This window comes from Callithrix jacchus, chromosome 16 (assembly GCF_049354715.1).
Source record: "Callithrix jacchus isolate 240 chromosome 16, calJac240_pri, whole genome shotgun sequence".
In the NCBI taxonomy this organism is placed as follows: Eukaryota; Metazoa; Chordata; class Mammalia; order Primates; family Cebidae; genus Callithrix; species Callithrix jacchus.
Genome location: NC_133517.1, coordinates 41949197 through 41969682, shown reverse-complemented (window position 1 = coordinate 41969682; position 20486 = coordinate 41949197). Strand labels below are relative to the sequence as shown.

The following is a 20486-nucleotide window of genomic DNA, read 5'->3' as shown; positions in this document are numbered from 1 at the left end:
TCATTTGTAATCCAAATTCACAGCATTTCCCATCAGCCCAAAGCAATCCTCTAAAATGTCATTATACTTGCAGTATCACAATTTTTTTTTTCAGGCCAGTATTTATGGAGGTCACTGGGCTACAGCAACCAAATATTTTAACTCCAGGGAGAGTATAGCTTTGTAGCACTAGTTCCTTTGAAAATTCTTTTTCTAAAAAGATTTTTACTTTAGAAACCTCTGACATAAGTAGTTTTCTTCAGACCCAATGTATCCAAATGTTTTGTAAAAACCAACATTTTGTGGTAGACATTCAGGGGTAATCTTAAAACAATTCAGTTTCTTGCTTAGTAAAGAAGTTGATAACAATTTGCCAAGCTGCCTTCCTCTGCATTCATTACTAACATCTACTCTTTCTCTCATAGCATAGGAATGGATGAACTTATATTCTATTATCAGAGTTTCCATGGCAACACTCTGTCCCAGAGTCACATCTTCCACAACTATAACATAATGATCCCCAGATTTTTTTGTATGCTCAAAAGACTATACATTATCAGGGTTGACAACTCCAGTCTCAGTTAGCTGACCCAGTACCTTACTAAAAAAAAAAAAAAACCTAGGTTAAGTTGTATTCCTTCGTTTTCATACTGCTATGAAGTAACACTCAAGACTGGGTAATTTATAAAGAAAAAGAGGCTTAATGGACTCACAGTTCCACATGGCTGGGAAGGCTTTACAATGATAGCAGAAGGTGAAGAAGGAGCAAGGCACATCTTACATGGCAGCAGGTGAGAGAGAAAATTTGCAGGGGAATTGCCCTTTATAAAGCCATCAGGTTTGTGAGCCTTATTCACTATCATGAAAACAGCACAGGAAAAACCCATCCTATGATTCAGTTACCTCCCACTGGGTCCCTGCCATGACACATGGGGATTTTGGGAGCTACAACTCAAAATGAAATTTAGATGGAGACACAGCCAAACCATATCATCAGTAGTACAAAGAGGCCTTAAACCAAGCCTTCTGTATGATGTGTTGGAGAAATAACTGGAATATATGTAGCTGTATTCTGATTCCAGTCCACTTCTTTAAGTAGACTTGGATCAAACACGGGAATTTAATCAGATTTCATCTTCCCAGGAAGGTCTGTTTGAGAAAACTGAAACAGGCCTGCCATGGACCCCAGGATACCAGGTCCCACTCTCACTTCCTAATCCCCAGCCCCTCCTCACTGCCTTTAAAATTTTGAGGGAAAATTATTTCCAGCCTGAAGGCCCAATCAATCAAACCAAACACACTGTCAATCAAGAACAAAGATGTTTAAAAAATACAGGTGACTCTTGTTATTTGTGGAAGTTATGTTCTGTAAAGTCACAGCAAACACTGAATTAGCAAATACTGAACCACTGCTCCCAGGGGAAATATAGGGCTAGGTTCCTGTAAGCCTCTGTCAACAAATTTTTGTCAACCGATCAAAACATAAACTTGCTGTTTGTGTGTTTCTGTTTAAAGACTCCATGTCTTTACTGTATTATATCAGGATGTGATGTTAATTCATTAACATCAAACTCAGAGCCAGCAGCACAACTCATGCCTGAAGGAAGCTCATCTAAGGAAGCTTACATATTTTCCCCATAAGACACATCACAGCCATCTTGTGCTTAGGAACACTAGACAGTATTTCAGCACTACAATGGGGGGCCATCTTAAGCTGCAAAATCACCAAGAAAAAGCACAAAAATGTGAAAAATATGGTACAAAGCAGATCATAACATGGATGCTTATTTACAGTATAAACTGAAACAAAGAGGCAGTGTCACCTCGTTGGACCTCAGCTGGGAACATGTAACTCAAAATGTTTATCCTCTATGCATGTGTCTGAATGATCATAAAAACCCTGTGAGTATTGATTAGGAGGTCACAAACAAATTTTGTATAGTTGCAAATATAGAATCCATGAATAATGAGAATGAACTGTATTTTCAGAAATATAATTATTCACAAACTATTTCTAAGAAATCTACTAAAGGTTTCTTTAACAAAATTATTGAACTAACCAAAAAAAAAGGAACTAACAAAAAAAAGGGGGGAAGTCTAATACAAAAGAGAAGGAAGTCCTGAAGGTGGCTGGTGAGGAGAAGTACCAGGATGACAGCTTTGTAGCAGACCCAGAGAGACCCAGTCTGGGTTGCAGCAGATCAATGGAATGCTGCAGAAAGAATGAAAAAAGTAGACCACTGTAAGTGCCAAGTAAACAATGATTGTACAAGAAGGAAATGTAATCAACGCACAGTACGTTGCTCAACTCTAAATAACATTTATGTGGTTATACTAATATAAACAATAAATATGGACTTAACCAAAACAAAAAAGAATTAATGAGGAAAAAATGGAAGTTTGCAAAAAAAATTTCTTCAGTACAAGTAAACAGAGCAATATTTTGAGGGCTCAAAGAGGACTCATTCTTGAGAATAAGATTTTATTCTAGAAACTAAAGAATATTAGATAAAATGTTTTCTTAATACTTAGAAGGAAAGTACCTCTAAGAAACATTTATAGGTTATAATAAGAGATTAATTTGGAAAATATCAGTTAACTCTTAAGACATCAGATTCAATACAATGCCCCATTTGAAGCAGTAAATTAAAGATTTGATAGTACAGAGGAAAAGAAAATCAATAAATGATATTAGGGAAAACTAAAAAATTTTCCATGAGCCAAACAGAGGAAAAGTAAACTGGCAAAAATGAGAACAAAAGAAAAAATGGGATAAAACACCATTGAGTTTAATCTGTAAATAATAGCCATTGTCAAAGATGACAATTTTATAGAACATGAGTCAATAATAAAATAAAAATATAATTCATTGATTTTTTAAATGAGGTATTTAGAATTTGAAATGTAAAAGAAATCTATAGGCATCTATGTGTTAAAAAAAAGAGGCCAACTTTAAGACAAAAGATAAAATTGAACTCAGTTTTCTCTGTGATGTGTGCTACTGTGAAGATAATCATGGAGAATTTTAAAAGATTGTAACACAAGAACTCTATGTTCAGCTATGTCATTTTTTATTTGTGACGATGCCAGAAAGACATCAACAGAAAATTATTGTGTATCAGGTACCAATCTCAGACAAAATTCTAGAAAGGTAGCCACTCACCTGGTTTTGCCTCTCCTGAACACCAGCATCTTAAGGATCAATGTATTTTACAAACATATGTTTAACAAGTATAGTCATGCTCTTTAAGTGGAAACTTTATGGAAGAGACAAAGTGATTCATTGAAAATGAATGTAGAAAAATGATCAGGGAGGAGGAAAATTTGACATTTTAAAAATTCATCTTGTAAAACAGACATAAAACTTTTTAAAATTATGAATAGTAATACAAAGGAGACTATTTCTTCTACAAATGCATGATTTAGGGATTAAAACTGACATATTAATCAGTGGAAAAAAACCAGAAACCACAACTATAAACCAGTTCACACAAAAAGGCCATAATTGACAAAGAGTGCAAATCAAGTCAATGGGAATGGAAGAATTATTCAATGTGCTACTTTTGCTTCTATAATATTCATATGAAATATTCATTTTAGATAATATGTGTCCAGTGCAGTATGAGCTTGTAATAAAAAGGCAATAGAGGATATATATGAATACCTAGGTATTTTGGGGAAATGGGCAATTCGGAAAATCAAGTGTATGTGCCTAGAGGAATGACAATGTTTAGTATATAAAGATTTGCTGAAATCTTCAATATTTTTAAATAATGTGATTAAAAAAGCCATCCTCTCATTTTAATTTGAATAGCTTTATGCTGAACTAATATTCCCCATTTGTTTGTGCTACAGTCTATTGCGTTTAAGTAGTTTTCTTACTACTATTTTACTTTGAATATAGAAATGCCTCTTAGATTTTATCCAATGCCTCTTTAGCATTTACAGATAAAAATCTGCAATCTCTTTTAATTTGTTTTGGTTCCAGATTATGTTGATAGATTCCAGACCTGAAATGGATATTAATGACCTCTTTCTGGTTTACTTTGGCTTACAGTTTGCTCTTTTTCTAATGAGATTAGATCTGAGTTCTTTTCTATCTTTCTTCTTTAAGAATGAAGGCACCTAAAGCTGTAAAATTTTCTGAGTTAAGTATTCACTGTGTCTCACAGGTTTTGGAAAAATCATTCTTTTTATTTCTTTCTGGAAAATATGAAGTGCAGTATTTCTTGGTATCAATTTGGTTGGGGAGTGTCAAAGGAACTGAATTAGTACTAAGGGAAAGTGAGTCAGATTTAGGGTACCAGCTTTTGAAAATCTGTAGGTGGATACCTAAATCTTACATTTTAACAATGTAACTTAATTTTAATAAAATCATGAAATTTTCCCTTGAAAGATATCCCAGAACTATATAATGCTATAATGCACTAATCCTCTTCTCTCAAAAGAATCCCCAACAAAGAGTTTTCAGGCTCTTAGGGCACATATATCTGTGTGTTTTATTACATCATGCAATGTTTGTCATGGTAATTTCCATTTTATGATTCTATTCTTCGTTTGAACTACTAGAAGCCCAAGGTATTTAGTATTCATGATCCTATTTCTTTGCTAAATTTAGTAGTAACTTTTTTTTTTAAATAATTACTACCTTTTAATACTCATTCTGCCTTCTGGAGCCAAAATGGAGAAATTCAATTCCTCTTCCACTCAACAGTCTTTCAAATATTTAAACAGTTAGGCACCTTTCTTCCCAAAGGCTATCTTCTTTAGCCCAAACATTCTTATTTAATTCAACCATTAAATTGAGACTTTTTGCCATCCTAATTCCCTTGGTCAGAATTCTATCCTAGTTGGTCAGAATTCTTCCAAAAGTGCACTAACACATACTAAATATTTCCTGTGATGTCTCAAAGTGAAAATCAAATGGAATTATTACCTTTTTTTAAAAAATAGACACTAATTTAACCAATTAAGATTTCATTATCTGGCCAGGTGCAGTGGCTCATGCCTGTAATCTCAGCACTTTGGGAGGCTGAGGCATGTGAATCATCCGAGGTCAGGAGTTTAAGATAAGCCTGGCCAACATGGTGAGACTCTATCTCTACTAAAAATACAAAAATTAGCCAGTCATAGTGGTACATGCCTGTAGTCCCAGCTACTTGGGAGGCTGAGGCAGAGATTCGCTTGAACCCAGGAGTGGAGATTGCAGTGAGCTGAGATCACACCACTGCACTCCAGCCTGGGTGACAGAGCGAGACTCTGACTCAGAAACAAAAAGATTTCATTAGCTTTGTGGCTTAATATTGAGATTGCAATTGAAAAAAACACTCAAGTATTTCTAACCGCAATACCTGGCCAGCCACAGACAAGGTAGTTTATGCTATGGACTTTGATTATATTGATGCCTTGGTTCTCTCATACATAAGGTCAAGATAATAATACTAACTCATAGGATTTTTAAGACAATGAAATAATTTTATATATGTAAAGCATTTAGAACAGTGGCTGATAAATGCTAAGCCTTTAGTAAATGTTAACTGTTAACATTATTATTATTACCATCTATTTTGACATCATTCTCCAATATTTTTAAAAGCTAGTCAGTCTCTACCATAAAGAGTTTGTAGAGTTGATATATTTACCCTTGAAGGAAAACTTTGAAAAAAATTAATTCAATATGGTAAATCATAATAAAAGTATCAACTGCATTAACTATGAAAAACATTTGCTTGTAAATGGACAAGCATACTCTTTGACTACATGTCACATACGGTTATTCTCAGCAAACAAAGAATACAAAAACACAAAATACAACACAGCCTAAATTGGGTTGTGTCAGTCAGGATCTACAAAAGAATATTGGAATAGAAAGAGGAAGCTACTACCTCTGTGGCTGAGGGGGAGTACTCAACTTTTGAAGAGCCTCTCTCCCCAGGGCTGAGATTCAAACCTCACTGGAGAAGATGTATTTGCAGCTGACTGAATGTCAGAGAAGTCTGCGGAGATGTTGGTGGACTGGAGGTGATGAGTAGGAAACCTGCTGAGATGGCCATGATTATCACTGGGCCTCTGGCAAGCTGCTCATAGTTGTGCCAGAAAATAAGAAGAAAGGCACATGGGAACCTGGAAAAAGAGGCTTCTTTTTCTTATATGTCTTGCAGTTTTCCTCCAGCATCCCATACTGACAAACTTTAACACTGTGTCAGCAGACAAAGGAGGATGTTTATAGATGCCAGCTTCATTATTACTAACAAGGACAAAAAAGGGTAGATTTAGAGCTGACCAGTACTAAATTGATAGATGGAAGAAAGACCTAACCCAATATAGCAATTGTAATGGTCTAAACATTCTAATGTTAATGTTCAGGTATTTGAAAATTCTAAAGAAAACACTTTGCTTTCCTACAGAAAGTAAATACTATAGCAGAAAGTTCCACAGATGTGTAACTTTTTAAAAAATATATATATATTTGGGTGACTAAAACACCTTGCCTTATCAGAGCTTATGATCTAGTGAGATAGACACATGAACAGTCAAATAAGATATGTTTAGATGGAAGTGTGCTTAAGAAGCTGTAAGAATGAGACCTGCACATTGATGACTACATTGAACAGTTAAAACAGAGATGATCATACTCTGCATGATTTTGACATGAGCCCTCCTGTAATATTTTACCCCAAAATCTTCAGTGTCAAGAAATTCAGATAAATTAGATTAAGTTCAAAGAAGAGAGACAGGAATGATTAATGGAACGGAAAGGCTGGCTTGCGAGGGGAAAGGCTAACAGAAATAAAGCCATATAGATTAGCTAAGTGACAAAGCAGAGAGCTGACAACATGAGTCTGATGTAAATACAAAAAAGCTAAAATCAAAGAATAGCACAGAAAGTGGAATTTAGCCTAATTAAACAAACTTTATAAGTGAGGGAAGATCTGGAGCTTGAGTTAGGCCTTTGAGAATGGATACATTTCCTGCAGAAAGAATATACAACATATGGCATGGATGGAGAGTATAACAGGAAACTTTCTGTTGAGCCATCTATTGAGCTAGTGCAAAAGATTGTGTCAAGATACAAAAATGTCTTTGCCTGAGAGCAAGGAGATTTTTTTTTTTTTTTTTGTATTAGAGTAGTGCCAGACAGAGCATAGGTGCTGAGAAATGCTGACGGATTAAAAGAGTAATTGAATGAATAGTGAAAGAATGTCAGAAAAAGGAGCTACATTTTGGAGAGTCTGAGATGTTGAAGAGGTCTGTATGTTACCTTGTAAGCCATAGGGACTAACTGAAGGGTTTTATGCTGTTGCTGTTATTTATATTTATGTATGCTTCCTAACAGACGCAGTAGAGTGAAAAGTAGCAGCGTATCCCATTCAAAGTGATAATTCCAAAATCAGAAACCCTGTGTTAAGAGCCAAAAGAAAGAAAAAGAATTGGCTTTTTTCTTCCTCTTTTTCTCATTTCCAAAATTTGCTCTTCATAGATTCTGTCACTGGTCTATCAATTAAAGTAATCATCCTTTAAATGTGTGAGACAGTAAACTTGATTCACAGCAAGTGAAGGATGAGAACTCTTTCTTAGGTTAGGTGGATTATTTTAATCTTTAGAACTTCTTAGCCATTTTCTTTTCCTCAGGTGACAGGTCCTGATTCATCCTTAGCCAAGAACTCCATGAATATATCAAAATTCTTTAGGTCCCATTGGGTTTTTTACCTTACCTTATCCCCTATTACAAAGGTTCTTGAAAAAAAATTGACTATTTCATCGATGAAACTTAGACTAACTAGCTTATTTCACTGTTCTGAATTTTGCATATATGTGTGCATGTATATTGGTAACATACACCAAAGTAAATGTGCAAATTTATATGTATTCCCTAAAGTGAAATAGTTTTTTTTCACAATATTATGTTGGCAAAGTTTGTAAATTTGTTGAATGTTAGATACTCTGACAGCTAGAAACCTACATCAACATTTTATGACTAATTAGAAGCAAGATTCTGTAGATACATCTGAGGATACTGGTGATTTTACCTTATCCATGGGGAAGTCTGCTCTGGAAAGTCATCCAATTTGCTGAATTATATTCTATATTATTTTTACATTATATCTTCTGCACTTATAACTTCTAGAACTAACCATGAATATTCTGAAGAATAGCTGTGCCAAAGAGAGAGAATAATCTTCACAAAACATATTATCCATACTTGCTCTATATTTTTCTACCACCAGGTTTCTTGGTCATCTAGAAAGACGTACCTTTAGAACATTCACTTGTCAAATCCCTACTCTTTGGAAGGCCCAGTTCAAATGCCAGCTCCTTCATAAAGCCATGTTTCATCCGTGTGTCTCATTCACCATACCCTATTTCTCTTGCTTATAAACTTCATAGAAGTTTTTATTTGACAGTTACCAAATTCTGTCTCAACTTATGTTCACATGTGTATTTGTCTAATCTCTTATACTTAGATTGACATTCCTTGAAGTTAGAAGTCATGTTGTACTGATACTGTTATTCTCAACTCCTAGTATTGCTCCTGGCTTACAATAAGAACTCAATAATTGATTATTCAATTTAATTTAGGAAGCCAGTTATAGCCATTGAGAAGGCTCTCATAGTAGTTATTATTGGCAAGATGTTTGCTAAGAACACATTAAAATGTTTCCTACTTGTGCTAGGGAATTTATTAATATACTTAAGATTATAGTTTAATGAAGTTCTGTGAGGGAAAATAAAAAGAAATACTTTGTGTATTAGTCTACTCATATGAAACTGGTTTTATGAATTCAAAGGGATTAGATAAAATTGATTGCATTTATTATAAATTCCAATGAGTTGTGATTCTTCTATAAATGAAAAAGTTTAAATGAAATTTCAGGAAAGTTACTTGGTCCTCATTTGTTCTTCAGTAATAAAAGAAACATTGTGGATGTATAGCTGTGAGCAATTACTTTAGCAGTTCAATATCCTGTTACATTTTGAGAGAATGTGAATGTGAATGATTAAGGACACACTAAGTAGAACAAAATTAATAAAGTGTACCAGATTTTAAATAGACAATATAAAATATTTATTTGCACTAAACATTCAAAATCATCATTTCATTTTTCTAGAAGGTCAAATACCTGCCACAAGCCACTGGTTATGCTTCCAAGCAACAAAAACCTCAGCATTTCCTTGGTTGAGTTTGATCCTAGACATGGCCGTAAACACCTAATTTACTATCATTTTTGTTTTTAGTTACATAAGAACCAAATTAGTCAAACTAAACTATTGAAGTGAGACTTGCAAAAGTTCTTGTTTTTCTCTTAAAAACCAAAAGAGATCATCCCACAGAATCACAGCACCACTGTCAGTTTATGAGGGAGAAAAGGGGGTGTGGGGCAGGGATTTTTCTTAACTGAAAGACAAACTCTTCTTGGCAATACAGTTCTAGGATACATAAAATACCTTAAAAAACTGAATATGACTGCTCGCAATGCCATCTTTTGGTGGATGATTTCAAATAGAGGTTCACTCAGAAAGAAAAAGGGGATTTATATGAAGTAGATAGAATCTGGAAAGAGAGGAAAGGAGCCCCTCCCCCAAAAAAGACCGAGGAGGATGGCAGGAACACTGGGGAAACAATAGCTGAAATGAATCCGACTTGCCCTTGTGTGATCTTTGAATCTCTTTCTCTTTCTTGGAAATCTAGCTTGATTTTATAGCTTATGACCTGAGCCAACTGCTGCCATGACATTTCTACTTAAAGCCCAAACCATTAAGACAAAAGCAGTCTTGACATGATAACCAAGACAGGTCTGTCTGTGCATTCCATTTTATTTTTAACTTTAACAGGTAAAATTGAGTTTATGATGGCAGGCAGTGGAACTTGAGAATCAATTCAGAATACTTAGCTATAACTGGTTCTTGTAAATACATCTTAGCAGTCAGGATTCAACAAAAAAATAAGCAGGTTGGACAAGACAATTTAAGCAGCAACTGAGAAAAATAAAAATGAATTCTCTTTTCTTGTATACTTTTAAATTTCCAGAAGGCTTTTAAATTATTGAAGTATTTACTAAAGACATAAGACATGTGAGTGGAAATCATTACTGTCATCTATATTAATGACACCTGTATAATTGATCAGTGATTCATATTTTCTTCTTTCAATTAACTGAAATTAATTGAAATTAATTAATTTAATTTCTAAGATTACAGCACAAAAAAAGAGTCTCTGAAAAAAACTGCAAAAAACAATTTAGTCACATATTTCCTTTGTGAGCTTATTTGATTACATCTGAAAATACTGAGAACTTTTATTCTATGAAAATGATTGTTCCCTCAATAGCTATTGAATGCATCAAAATGTCTAGCACCATTTCTGCTACACAGTAAATGTTCAAATATATTTATGGGAATTAGCAACCATTCCCTTTTCTTTGCATCCTCTTCATCTATTTTTTTATTTTTTTAACAAAAGCCATTCTGACTGGTGTAAGATTGTGGTTTTAATTTCATTTCTCTAATGATTAGTAATGATGACCATTTATTCATATGTTTGTTGTCAGCTTGTATGTCTTCTTTTAAGAAGTATCTATTCATGTCTTTTGGCTTTTTAATGTTTTTTTTCCTTGATAATTTAAGTTTCTTAGAGATTCTAGATATTAGACCTTCATCAGATGCACAGTTTGTGAATATTTTCTCCCATTCTGCAGGCTATCTGTTCACTTCCTTCATAGTTTTGCAGTGCAGAAGATCTTGAGTTTAATTAGGTCCCACTTGTCAATTTTGTATTTTGTTGGAATTGCTTTTGAAAACTTAGCCAATATCAAATAGGTTATTTCCTAGGTTTTCATCTAAGATTTTCATATTTTGCAGTCTTACATTTAAATGTTCAGTCCATCCTGAGTTAATTTTTTAGTATGGTGAAAGGTCAGGGTCTAGCTTCATTCTTCTGCATATCCATTAGCTATCACAGAACCATTTATTGACTAGGGAGTCCTTTCCTTATTGCTTAGTTCTGTTGACTTTTTCGAAGATCAGATGGCTGTAGGTGTATGGCTTTATTTCTGGGTTCTCTATTCTGTTCCATTGGCCTATTGTCTATTTTTGTTACCAGGACCATGGTTTTTGGTTACTGTTGCCTGGTAGGATAGTTTGCAGTGGGGTAATGTGGTGCCTTTTGCTTTGTTCTTTTTGCTTAGTATTACTTTGGCTATTCAGGCTCTTTTGTTGTTGTTGTTCCATATGAATTTTCAATAGTTTTTTCTAGTTCCTTAAAAAATGATGTTGGTAGTTTGATAGGAATAGTATTGCCTATGTAAATTACATGGGGTAGTATGGCCATTTAATAATACTGATTCTTCCAATCCATGATCAAGGAGTGTTTTTCATATTTTTTCTTATGATTTCTTTGAGCAGTGTTTTGTAGTTCGCCTTGTAGAGATATTTAACCTCCTTGGTTAAATCTATTCCTAGGTATTTTATTTTTGTGTGTGACTATTATGACTGGGATTGCATTCTTGATTTGGCTCTCAGTTTAAACGTTATTGGTAACTGATTTTTATATTTCTTTGCCAAATTTTGGTGTTAGGATGATGCTGGTTTCATAGTGTGAGAGAAGTCTCTCCTTCATTTTTTTTGGAATAATTTCAGTAGGATTGGTAACAATTCTTCTTTGTCTGGTAGAATTCAGCTGTGAATACATCTGATCATGAGCTTTTACTGGTTGATAGGTTTTGTATTATAGATCCCATTTCCGAACTTGTTATTGGTCTGTTCAGGTTTTCAGTTTCTTCCTGTCTCAACTATGAGAAGTTGTGTGTTTCAAGGAATTTATCCATTTTCTCTAGATTTTCTATTTTGTGTGCATAGGGGTGTTCAAACTAGTTTCTGAGGATCTTTTGTATTTCTGTGAGATCGGTTGTAATGTCATCTTTGTCACCTCTATTTATGCTTAGATATCTTTTTGTTCATCTAGTTAGTCTATGTATCTTTTTTATTTATTCAAAGAGACAACTTTTGGTTTTATTGATCTTTTGTGTAGATTTTTGCATCTTGGTTTCATTAAGTTCTGCTACACTTTTGGCTATTTCTTTTCTTCTACCAACTTTGGGTTAATTTGCTCTTGTTTTTCTAATTCCTCCAGATACTGTATTAGATTGTTATTTGGAGTTTTCTAATTACTTCATGTAGTAGTTTAGTGGAAGGTCTTGGGAGATGGGCACCCATGGCCACGTTTTGCTGCAGCTGCCCCACAAGCAAAATCCCTTGGGCTCTGCACAGTCTGGAGCTCCACCCTTCTCTATTCTCTGAGCAGATTCCCCTGCCAATTCAAGTGTCTGTGGGGATCAGGGCATCCCTTGTGGCTAGGATCCCAGAGGTCTGTGGCAAAGGCGGATTGCCCCACAGTAACTTCACTCACCCTTCCTTAATAGCTGTTCAGGTCTGGGAATTAGTTCTAGCACTTGGCATCCCCATGCAGGGACCCTAGCTTCCTCCATCTTCAGCCTCAATGACTGTGTCACCTCTCTGTCGACTCCGTTTTTCTCTCAAAAGATCTGTTCTAAGTATGCAGGTTTAGTTCACATTTTGGTGGCTCTTGGTGAGAGGGGCACTTTCCGGCTTCATCTAGTTAGCCCTCTTGTTCTGAATCTCCTGAGGTGACATTTATACCTTAGGGTTTGATGGTAGCCAATAGGATGGCTTTGGCATCCCTCAACTCAATGTCACAGTTGTGTCTTTGCTATTAATATAAACTAAAGCAAAAAACATTATTATTTTAATAATCTATGACTGTCAGACAAAAGTGACCATTTTGTTCTTACTCGTTAGGCATTGGTCTCATTGTCCTCTGGGTTTGCACAGATGGATACAGCAATGCTCTAGCCATACAATGCTCAGTCTTCCATCCGGATGCTCACATGGCGTAGGTTCTCACTTTATATTTCAACACCTGAACCCAAACACCATGTGTTCCATTTGACAGAACTGGAGGCAGACTTTACCTTCATGGATTAGGTATGCCACATCAGGCTTTTTTCCTCCTCTATGTAAAAGCATGAGGAGAGAAGATATAAATACATTTATCCTTAAAACCAAAATAACAAGCCCATCTTAATGTTACTTCAGTTTTTTAACATAAGAATAGTTACAAAGTAACTAAAGTAAGGATTTGTTACATTTATTTGAAAATATAAAATTATTCCTCTGTCATATACGAGTTTCTCAAAAAGTTAAACAGAATTACCATATGACCTAGCAATTCCACTTCTAGGTATATACCCAAAAGAGATGAAATCAGAGACTTGGACACTTTCACACCAGTACTCATAGAATTTCCACTCTCTTCATAATAGATGTGGAAACAGCCAACCGTCTATCAACAGATGAATGGGTAAAGAAAAAGTGATGTGTGTGTCAGTATACATATATATTTATAGGAGTGACATAGATGATAAATAGATAATATTTACATATATTTTAATAATATTCTATTGGGGTGACATATACTTTTAAATATTTTAGGTGTATATATGTATATACACACACACACACACAAATATATCTCACCCCAATGGAAGATTGTTCATTCTTAAAAAGGAATGAAATTCAATACATACTATAACATGAACTTTGAAAATATGCTAAGTTAAATAAACCAAACATAAAAGAACAAATAATCTATGACTATATGATTATATGACTATACATACACAGTCATGCATTATTAATGACAGAGGCTGGAGAGGCAGAAATGAGGAGTTATTGTTTAATGAGTACCGAGTTTCTGTTAGGTTGATGATAAAGTTGTTGACATGAATAGCGGCAATGTTTGCACAGTTTTGTGAATGTATTTAATGCCATTGAATCATACACTTTAAAATGATTAGAATAGTAAATGTGAAATTATATATGTTTTGCTACAATAACAAGTAAACTAATAAGTAAACTTTTTTTTTAAATTACTCCCTGTGGTACAGTTACTCCATTCATCATCACATTGAGACTTCCAGATTGCGGAGTGCTGTGGGGTGTTGTGAAAATGGCCTCGAATGTGAAGTCAGAAAACTTTCCTGTAAATCTCAATTCTGTCACCTAGTAGGAATGCAAATTTGAGCAAGTCACTTAGGTCTACTGCACCTTAGTTTCTTCAAGTTATGCTGTCCAACAGAGTTGATGACTATAATTATAATGCATATAAAGTGCTTCATAAATTCAAACAAGGCAAGTGGATGGAGGTGACTTCTTAAAATGTATTCCTTTAGGGAACTTAGTTATAATACTCAACACTAAAATGCATTTATTAATTCATATTTAAATACACTAAAATATTAAGGTATTGTTGGTAAGACAACCACAGATTTTTTTTAATTTTTTCTAAATCCATAGTTTTTAGAATTAAACAATGCTGAATTTCCAAGGAACCACATTTCTGTTTACCATTTCTTTAAGGAATGCATTACCAAACCTTTCCATTTATCTTATTTCAAAACTTTTTGTTCATGATGTAGCCTCACTGTACATACCTTAGGAAGAAGAGATCATTATATTACCTCAGAAAGAAGGGACAACTATATTATATCTCATCTGAGATGAAAAAATATGGTCTTCATTGATACCTAATTACACGTTTTAAAGTATTTTACTACCTGTTCTCATCTTCATTCCAAACCACACTAACCATTATCAGTCTCTGCACTGTCAAACATATAACAATAATTTGGCATGACATAATAGCAAATTGGAAATTATATTGGAAGGTCCTTTGGAAACATAATTAAATTGCAAAATAAGTACTTTTAAAGTAACATAAACTTTATGCTATAACATCATAAGTTAATAAAATTAATGTCATTGAAACAAATGCCAACTAATTTTTTTGTTTCACTCCTTAGTGGTTATGTCTTTGACTATGATTACTACAGAGATGATTTCTACAATCGGTATGTAAATTTTTCATCCTTGTTTTCCTATAATTTAAATTATTTTAGCCATTTTGTGCATTTTGTTCATGGGTGCTCTTGAGTACAGTATTTAACATAATATTTTTCTAGTTAAAAATAAATACTAAATCCCAGCAAAATATACAGATTTTTCTATTTTCATTATTACTTACTGCAGTACAGCAGATCTTGGAATTTTAGGACTTTCAGGGTGCTCAAACTTAAAATTTGGTGTCTAATATTTAGATAAAATCCTAAAGATTTAACTAGCTAATGTTATTTTCCAAGTGAGTTGTTGATTTAGAATCCTTCAATATCAAGAGTTTGAAAACTCAGAAAAATGACTCCAACCTTCTAAGGTACATAATAAAACACCGAACATACTATATTGGTTAGAGTCTGTAAAATGTACAGATTGTTCCTGCTTTGCATGAGTAGGAGGCCACAAAGGTGACCATGCCATATGAAATCATGCAATGAAGAAAAAACAGGATTGTCTCATGACCTTAAAAATTGTCGTCAAAACATTAGCAACTTGTATTCTCTTCTCTATAATAGGAAACTATAGTAAAGTTAATTGATTTAGTATGCCATAATTTAAAACAATAAAAATATTAAGAATTAAGGTGTTTTAATTCTTTGTAAAGAACATTTATCAAAAGGAGTTGAAACAGTGCATGCCTTCTCATTTCCTAACTCAGGACAGGATATGGAATAGGCATCCGTTTTATGCCTTGTTGGATATTCCCTTCTAAGGTTGAATCAGCTGTGACATTCTATCGATGTTGTGAGCTATCTTTGAGAGTTCTTTCAATATGTGGTTCTTTTGCCAGGGTCACTTCCTCTCTATAGCTTTATCTGTTTCAACACATCACATCCACTTTCCTCACTTATGTCGATAAGTTTGCCTTTACTAAGTTCCTCTGGCTCCATACCCAGATTCGCTTAAGTGGAAGAGTATCAACATTCCTGTAGTGAGCTATTTCTTCTGTAATTTCAGTTACATTTGAGATTCCTGTCTAGTATTATCAGTCTTCTTCAATTCTTTGCTGCATTTTCATCTTTGTCGACCAATTATTTCTTTTGATTATTCAATTTTGTAAAATGCCACATGTTTTATCACTGAGAGACAAGGAAGAATTACAACTGATGATCTGAAACAAGTAAGTGAAGTGAATAACCAATGAACAGCAAAAGATCACTGACAGACTTTGAAAGAAGTAATATGATTAGTGATCACTGTGATTACGATGCATTTATTATTTATGCATTTATTTGTGGAAAAGCTAGAAGCAAAGTTTGGGCTTTATTAAATCACTTACCGTTTATATGTTGTAGTAACTAAAATTTGTGTTGTTGGAGAACTGGTGTAATTTAATATTAGTAACTGAAATGTATGCATATCAGAGACAGGGATCAACTATTATAGAAAATCAGATCAAATAAATGAGGTAAATATACTTTAAGCCTTTAATTATAAGTATTACGCAAACAAACAAAAAACGCTTAGGTATTGTTTAAAAATGCAAACTTAGAAGAAAGTTTTCAATAGATGTTTTAAAGAGAAAGAAACTGTGATCCTTGAAAGGGTCTTATTCTCTCTGCTCCAGCCTCTAGAGCCCTTTGTAAGTTTCACAAAAACACCATGTTTCTTCCTGTTCCTTTCTCTGTGTTGTGCCATCTCCTCACACCTCCCTCCACCATCTGGTTCACTTGACTTCATCCTTCAGATGTCAACAGGAACTTCCCTCAAACACTAAATTAGGTTCTTCTGTTCCCCTCTTCTCAGCACCCAGCACTGTTACTTCACAGTACCTCTCCTAATTTCTATTGCTGTATTTCTTTCTGCAGTGTTTGATTCATGTCTTCCTTCCTTCTCCCACCCAAACAATGTTCAGTTTTGCTTATCTTTGTATTCTTGGGGACTCTCAGTAAACCTCACACATAGTGGATACTCTGTTATTAATTCATCTCCTTAGATTTAGAGACATAGTCATTTTCCCAAGGCCACCCAGCTAATTAGTGACAGAACTACAATCATAATCTAGGCATCCAATTAGATTCAATAACCAACTGTGTGAATATGCACAATGGGGAGGACAATATCAGTCTATGGAGCTATGCTGATTCCTACCTGGGAATCAGACCACAACTATACCTTCATTGCTACTATGCTTGAACTAATGAATTAAGCAACTTATTTTACTAGTTATCCTTTTTGACAAAAATTAATTTTTAAAAATAATTTTCTCAAGGCATTTTATAAGTTCTATAAAATATATTTTATTTTAAATATTAAGAAGCTTGCAATAACTTATTCTAAAAGTGACGCAAACAACTGGCAGTATTAAAATAATCCCATTTGCTATTAAAAAGGATATCTAGACTGTTTTTATGCTATTTGAAAATTTTAGTTTTTGACAAGTTTAAAGACATTTTCTACTATAGCTTTTGTTTCACTTGCTACGAGTAAAGTTTTCAATAAATATACATTGTCTTATACTCTGTCAATATAAAGCCATTTTAGCACCTTTTATTTTCTATCATGTGACTTCCTTACCCACATTCAAAGAATTTTCACCTAACATAGCGTTTTATTCTACATGGTAAGAGACCCATGTTCTGGTTGTTACTGGAAAGGGGTCCCAATTCAGACCCTAAGAGAGGGTTCTTGGGTCTTGCAAGAAAGAATTCAGGGCAAGTCCACAGTGCAAAGCAAAAGAAAGCTTATTAAGAAAGTAAGGTGGTGAACGAATAGCTACTCCATAGACAGAGTAGGGTATTCCTGAAAGTAAGAGGAGGAACGCACCCACCCTAGGTACAATGCTTGTTGATACATAACAACTTCAACAAAAACCAAAAACAAACAACAAAAAAAAACATGGGCATATGTACTCTCCCACAAGGGTTTGTTATAAAGGATTAATTTTTCTAATTATTGTATTTTGCAAGAATCGACCTTTAAAGCAAAATTAGGAATGCTTTTGTGTTCTCAAGGTATGGAGATATCAGGACATTCCTGGGCCTGGGTCTGTTTAGTAAACATTATTCATCTGTTCCCTTAACCTTAAACATCTAGAAGCTAGGAATACCTACCGCCTGGGAATGCAGTCCAGCAAGTCCCAGGCTCATTTTTCCTTGCCCTTACTCAAGATGGACTCTCTCTGGTTTGAAAGCCTCTGACATGGTAACTAGCCTTGTAACTTTAGGCAAGTCAGGTTTTTAGTTTTCTCATCTTTAAAAAGAAGACTGAATCTCCATGTTACTATTTAGAAATGATAGCTCAATAAAATCATTAAATAGATGATAGATATAGATGATTGACTGATAGACAGATAAGATAGATAGATGATAGATAGATTCATCTTACTTGCCAAAGAACAAGTACCTTAGTCAAATAATTAGAGAGACTGTAGCTTTCAGATAACTCTCTACTAAGCAAGAAAGCTTAAATATGAACAATTTTCAAAATCATTTATTTGCTTTGTGTACAATATGTTTGGCATATAAGTGCACAATAGATCAGTATGGTTGTATTGTTAACAGACTGAGCAGTCTGTGCTCTCATTAGTTTATTTTCCATTTTTGGCACTTGGCTAAGAAAAACGTAAGCATCTGTCACTAGTTCCCTATAAACATAGAATACCATGAAACAAAAACAGAATGGAGAGGCTGGACAAGATACATAGCCTTCAGAGTCACTGCTAATCCACAGTCATTTCTCATAAGTTACAGTCTTCTTGCAATTTGTGGGGTTTTTTTTTTTCCTCTGTTTTAGTGGAGGTACCAACTTGGGCAAGTTAGTTAACATCACAAAATCTGTTATATCTCATCTGTTAGATGAACATGAAATTAATTCGTAACTTATGAAATCATTCCGGGAATTAAATGAGGTAACATATGTATAATGATCAGCATTATGCCTGGTATATTTTTTAGTGCTTAATCAATATTAGCTACTAGTAACATTTAACAGTAACCATTAACAATAATGGGGCCGGGCATGGTGGCTTACGCCTGATCCCAACATTTTGGGAGGCTGAGGCAGGTGGATCACCTGAGGTAGGTGAATCATCTGAGGTCAGGAGTTCAAGACCAGCCTGGCCAACATGGTGAAACCCCGTTTCTACTAAAAATACAAAAATTAGCCAGATGTGCTGGTGGGCACCTGTAATCCCAGCTACTTGGGAGGCTGAGGCAGGAGAATCACTTGAACCCAGGAGGCAGAGGTTGCAGTGAGCTGAGATCATACTGCTGCTCTCCAGCCTTGGTGACACAGAGAGACTCCATCTCAAAAAAAAGAAAAAAATAATGGTAGGTGTATTTCTCATATTGACAGTCATACAGCAGTGTCCATATAACTGAAAATCAAACTAGTTGATCAGTTTTTTCTTCCCTAATAGTTTATTTGGGACATCTCTGGATTATTCTGTTTTCCCTCTCCTGCTCCCCAAAGCATTCCAGCTGCAGCTGAACACACCTGCAGAGAGCACTCAGCTGTTTCTGTTAACACCATGCTGCTTGTTTAGGTCATGAAAACAGAAATTACACTACTTATGTTTAACAGGTGTAACTGCATAGAGAAACTTGTTAACTAGGTATTAAAGAACTGAAAACACAAAAAGACAACATTATGGTATAAAGGAGTTAGGAACTTGAAGCTGCTACCACCTCTGTGCTGGGGAAACAAGGGAAGGTTTGGGATCTCAAAAATTGCTGCAGAACAAGAGCCTACCAGAGCTGAAACTACGTATAGAAGAATCTGATCAGATGATGCTGCTGTGTCTGAGTCCACGAGGAGAACTTGTGGTGCTGACACCCAAATCTCTGAGACAGGGATATGGGCTCACAGGTGCAGAGGTCTTTGAGGAAGCATAGAGTGGCTATTCTCCAAGTGTTGCAGAATTATTCAGACTGGATTCTGCTGCTGCTACTGGAATGAATTGCTGTTGCCAGGGTGAAGACACTAGATTGGGGTAATGCTGACAAGAGCAGGAAGCCAAAACACAAATAAAAACGAAAACAAGAAGGAGCAAGTTCCTTTTTCTTGCTCCAGTCTTGCAATCTCCTTCTTAAGTACTTTATTGGCTGAGCCCAGCAGGGAGCCAGCTGCCCAGCCCCACCCCAACCCCAACCCTAACCCTAACCCTCACCCTCACCTCCAGCAGTGTGGTTTTCAAAGTTGCAACCCCAACTCTGTAGCTAAGGATAGGTTTGAAACCAGGAAACAATAGCTTAATAACTGACATGTGTCCACCTTATATTGTCATCCTATTTCTGCCAGGTTTAAAGACTCTAATGTGATTGAGGGTTTCCAACCCTTAGAGAATTTTATTTTAGAAAACTTCTTTACACAAAGTTTTCTACCTTACGTGATTCATTGACCTGTCTATTCATGGTTTCAAGGATCATTAAGAGTATCATTAAATAGTAGATGAGCAGTTATTCTAAATTCTTTTCTCCTTTACCCAAAGCATTGCCCAATAATTTACAGCATCGAATGGCATTTTCTTTTAAAGATCCATGTATGACTTTAAATGTAGGCTATTGTATGTTAATACATTAAACGTAAGTACTTAT

General features: G+C 34.9%; 1 protein-coding gene and 1 pseudogene across 22 annotated transcripts in view; one reads left to right on the top strand and one right to left on the bottom strand.

Moving 5' to 3' along the window:
- RALYL (RALY RNA binding protein like) overlaps positions 1–20486 on the top strand; it is a 765327-nt gene that overhangs the window by 662404 nt on the left and 82437 nt on the right. For all 22 annotated transcript variants that reach the window (XM_078352738.1, XM_035276603.3, XM_054246386.2 and 19 more), the window contains one exon: positions 14859–14906. In XM_078352738.1, coding sequence (XP_078208864.1) covers positions 14859–14906 — 48 coding nt within the window. The remainder of the gene's footprint in view (positions 1–14858; positions 14907–20486) is intronic.
- On the bottom strand, positions 205–1114 carry LOC100396973 (glucosamine 6-phosphate N-acetyltransferase-like; annotated as a pseudogene).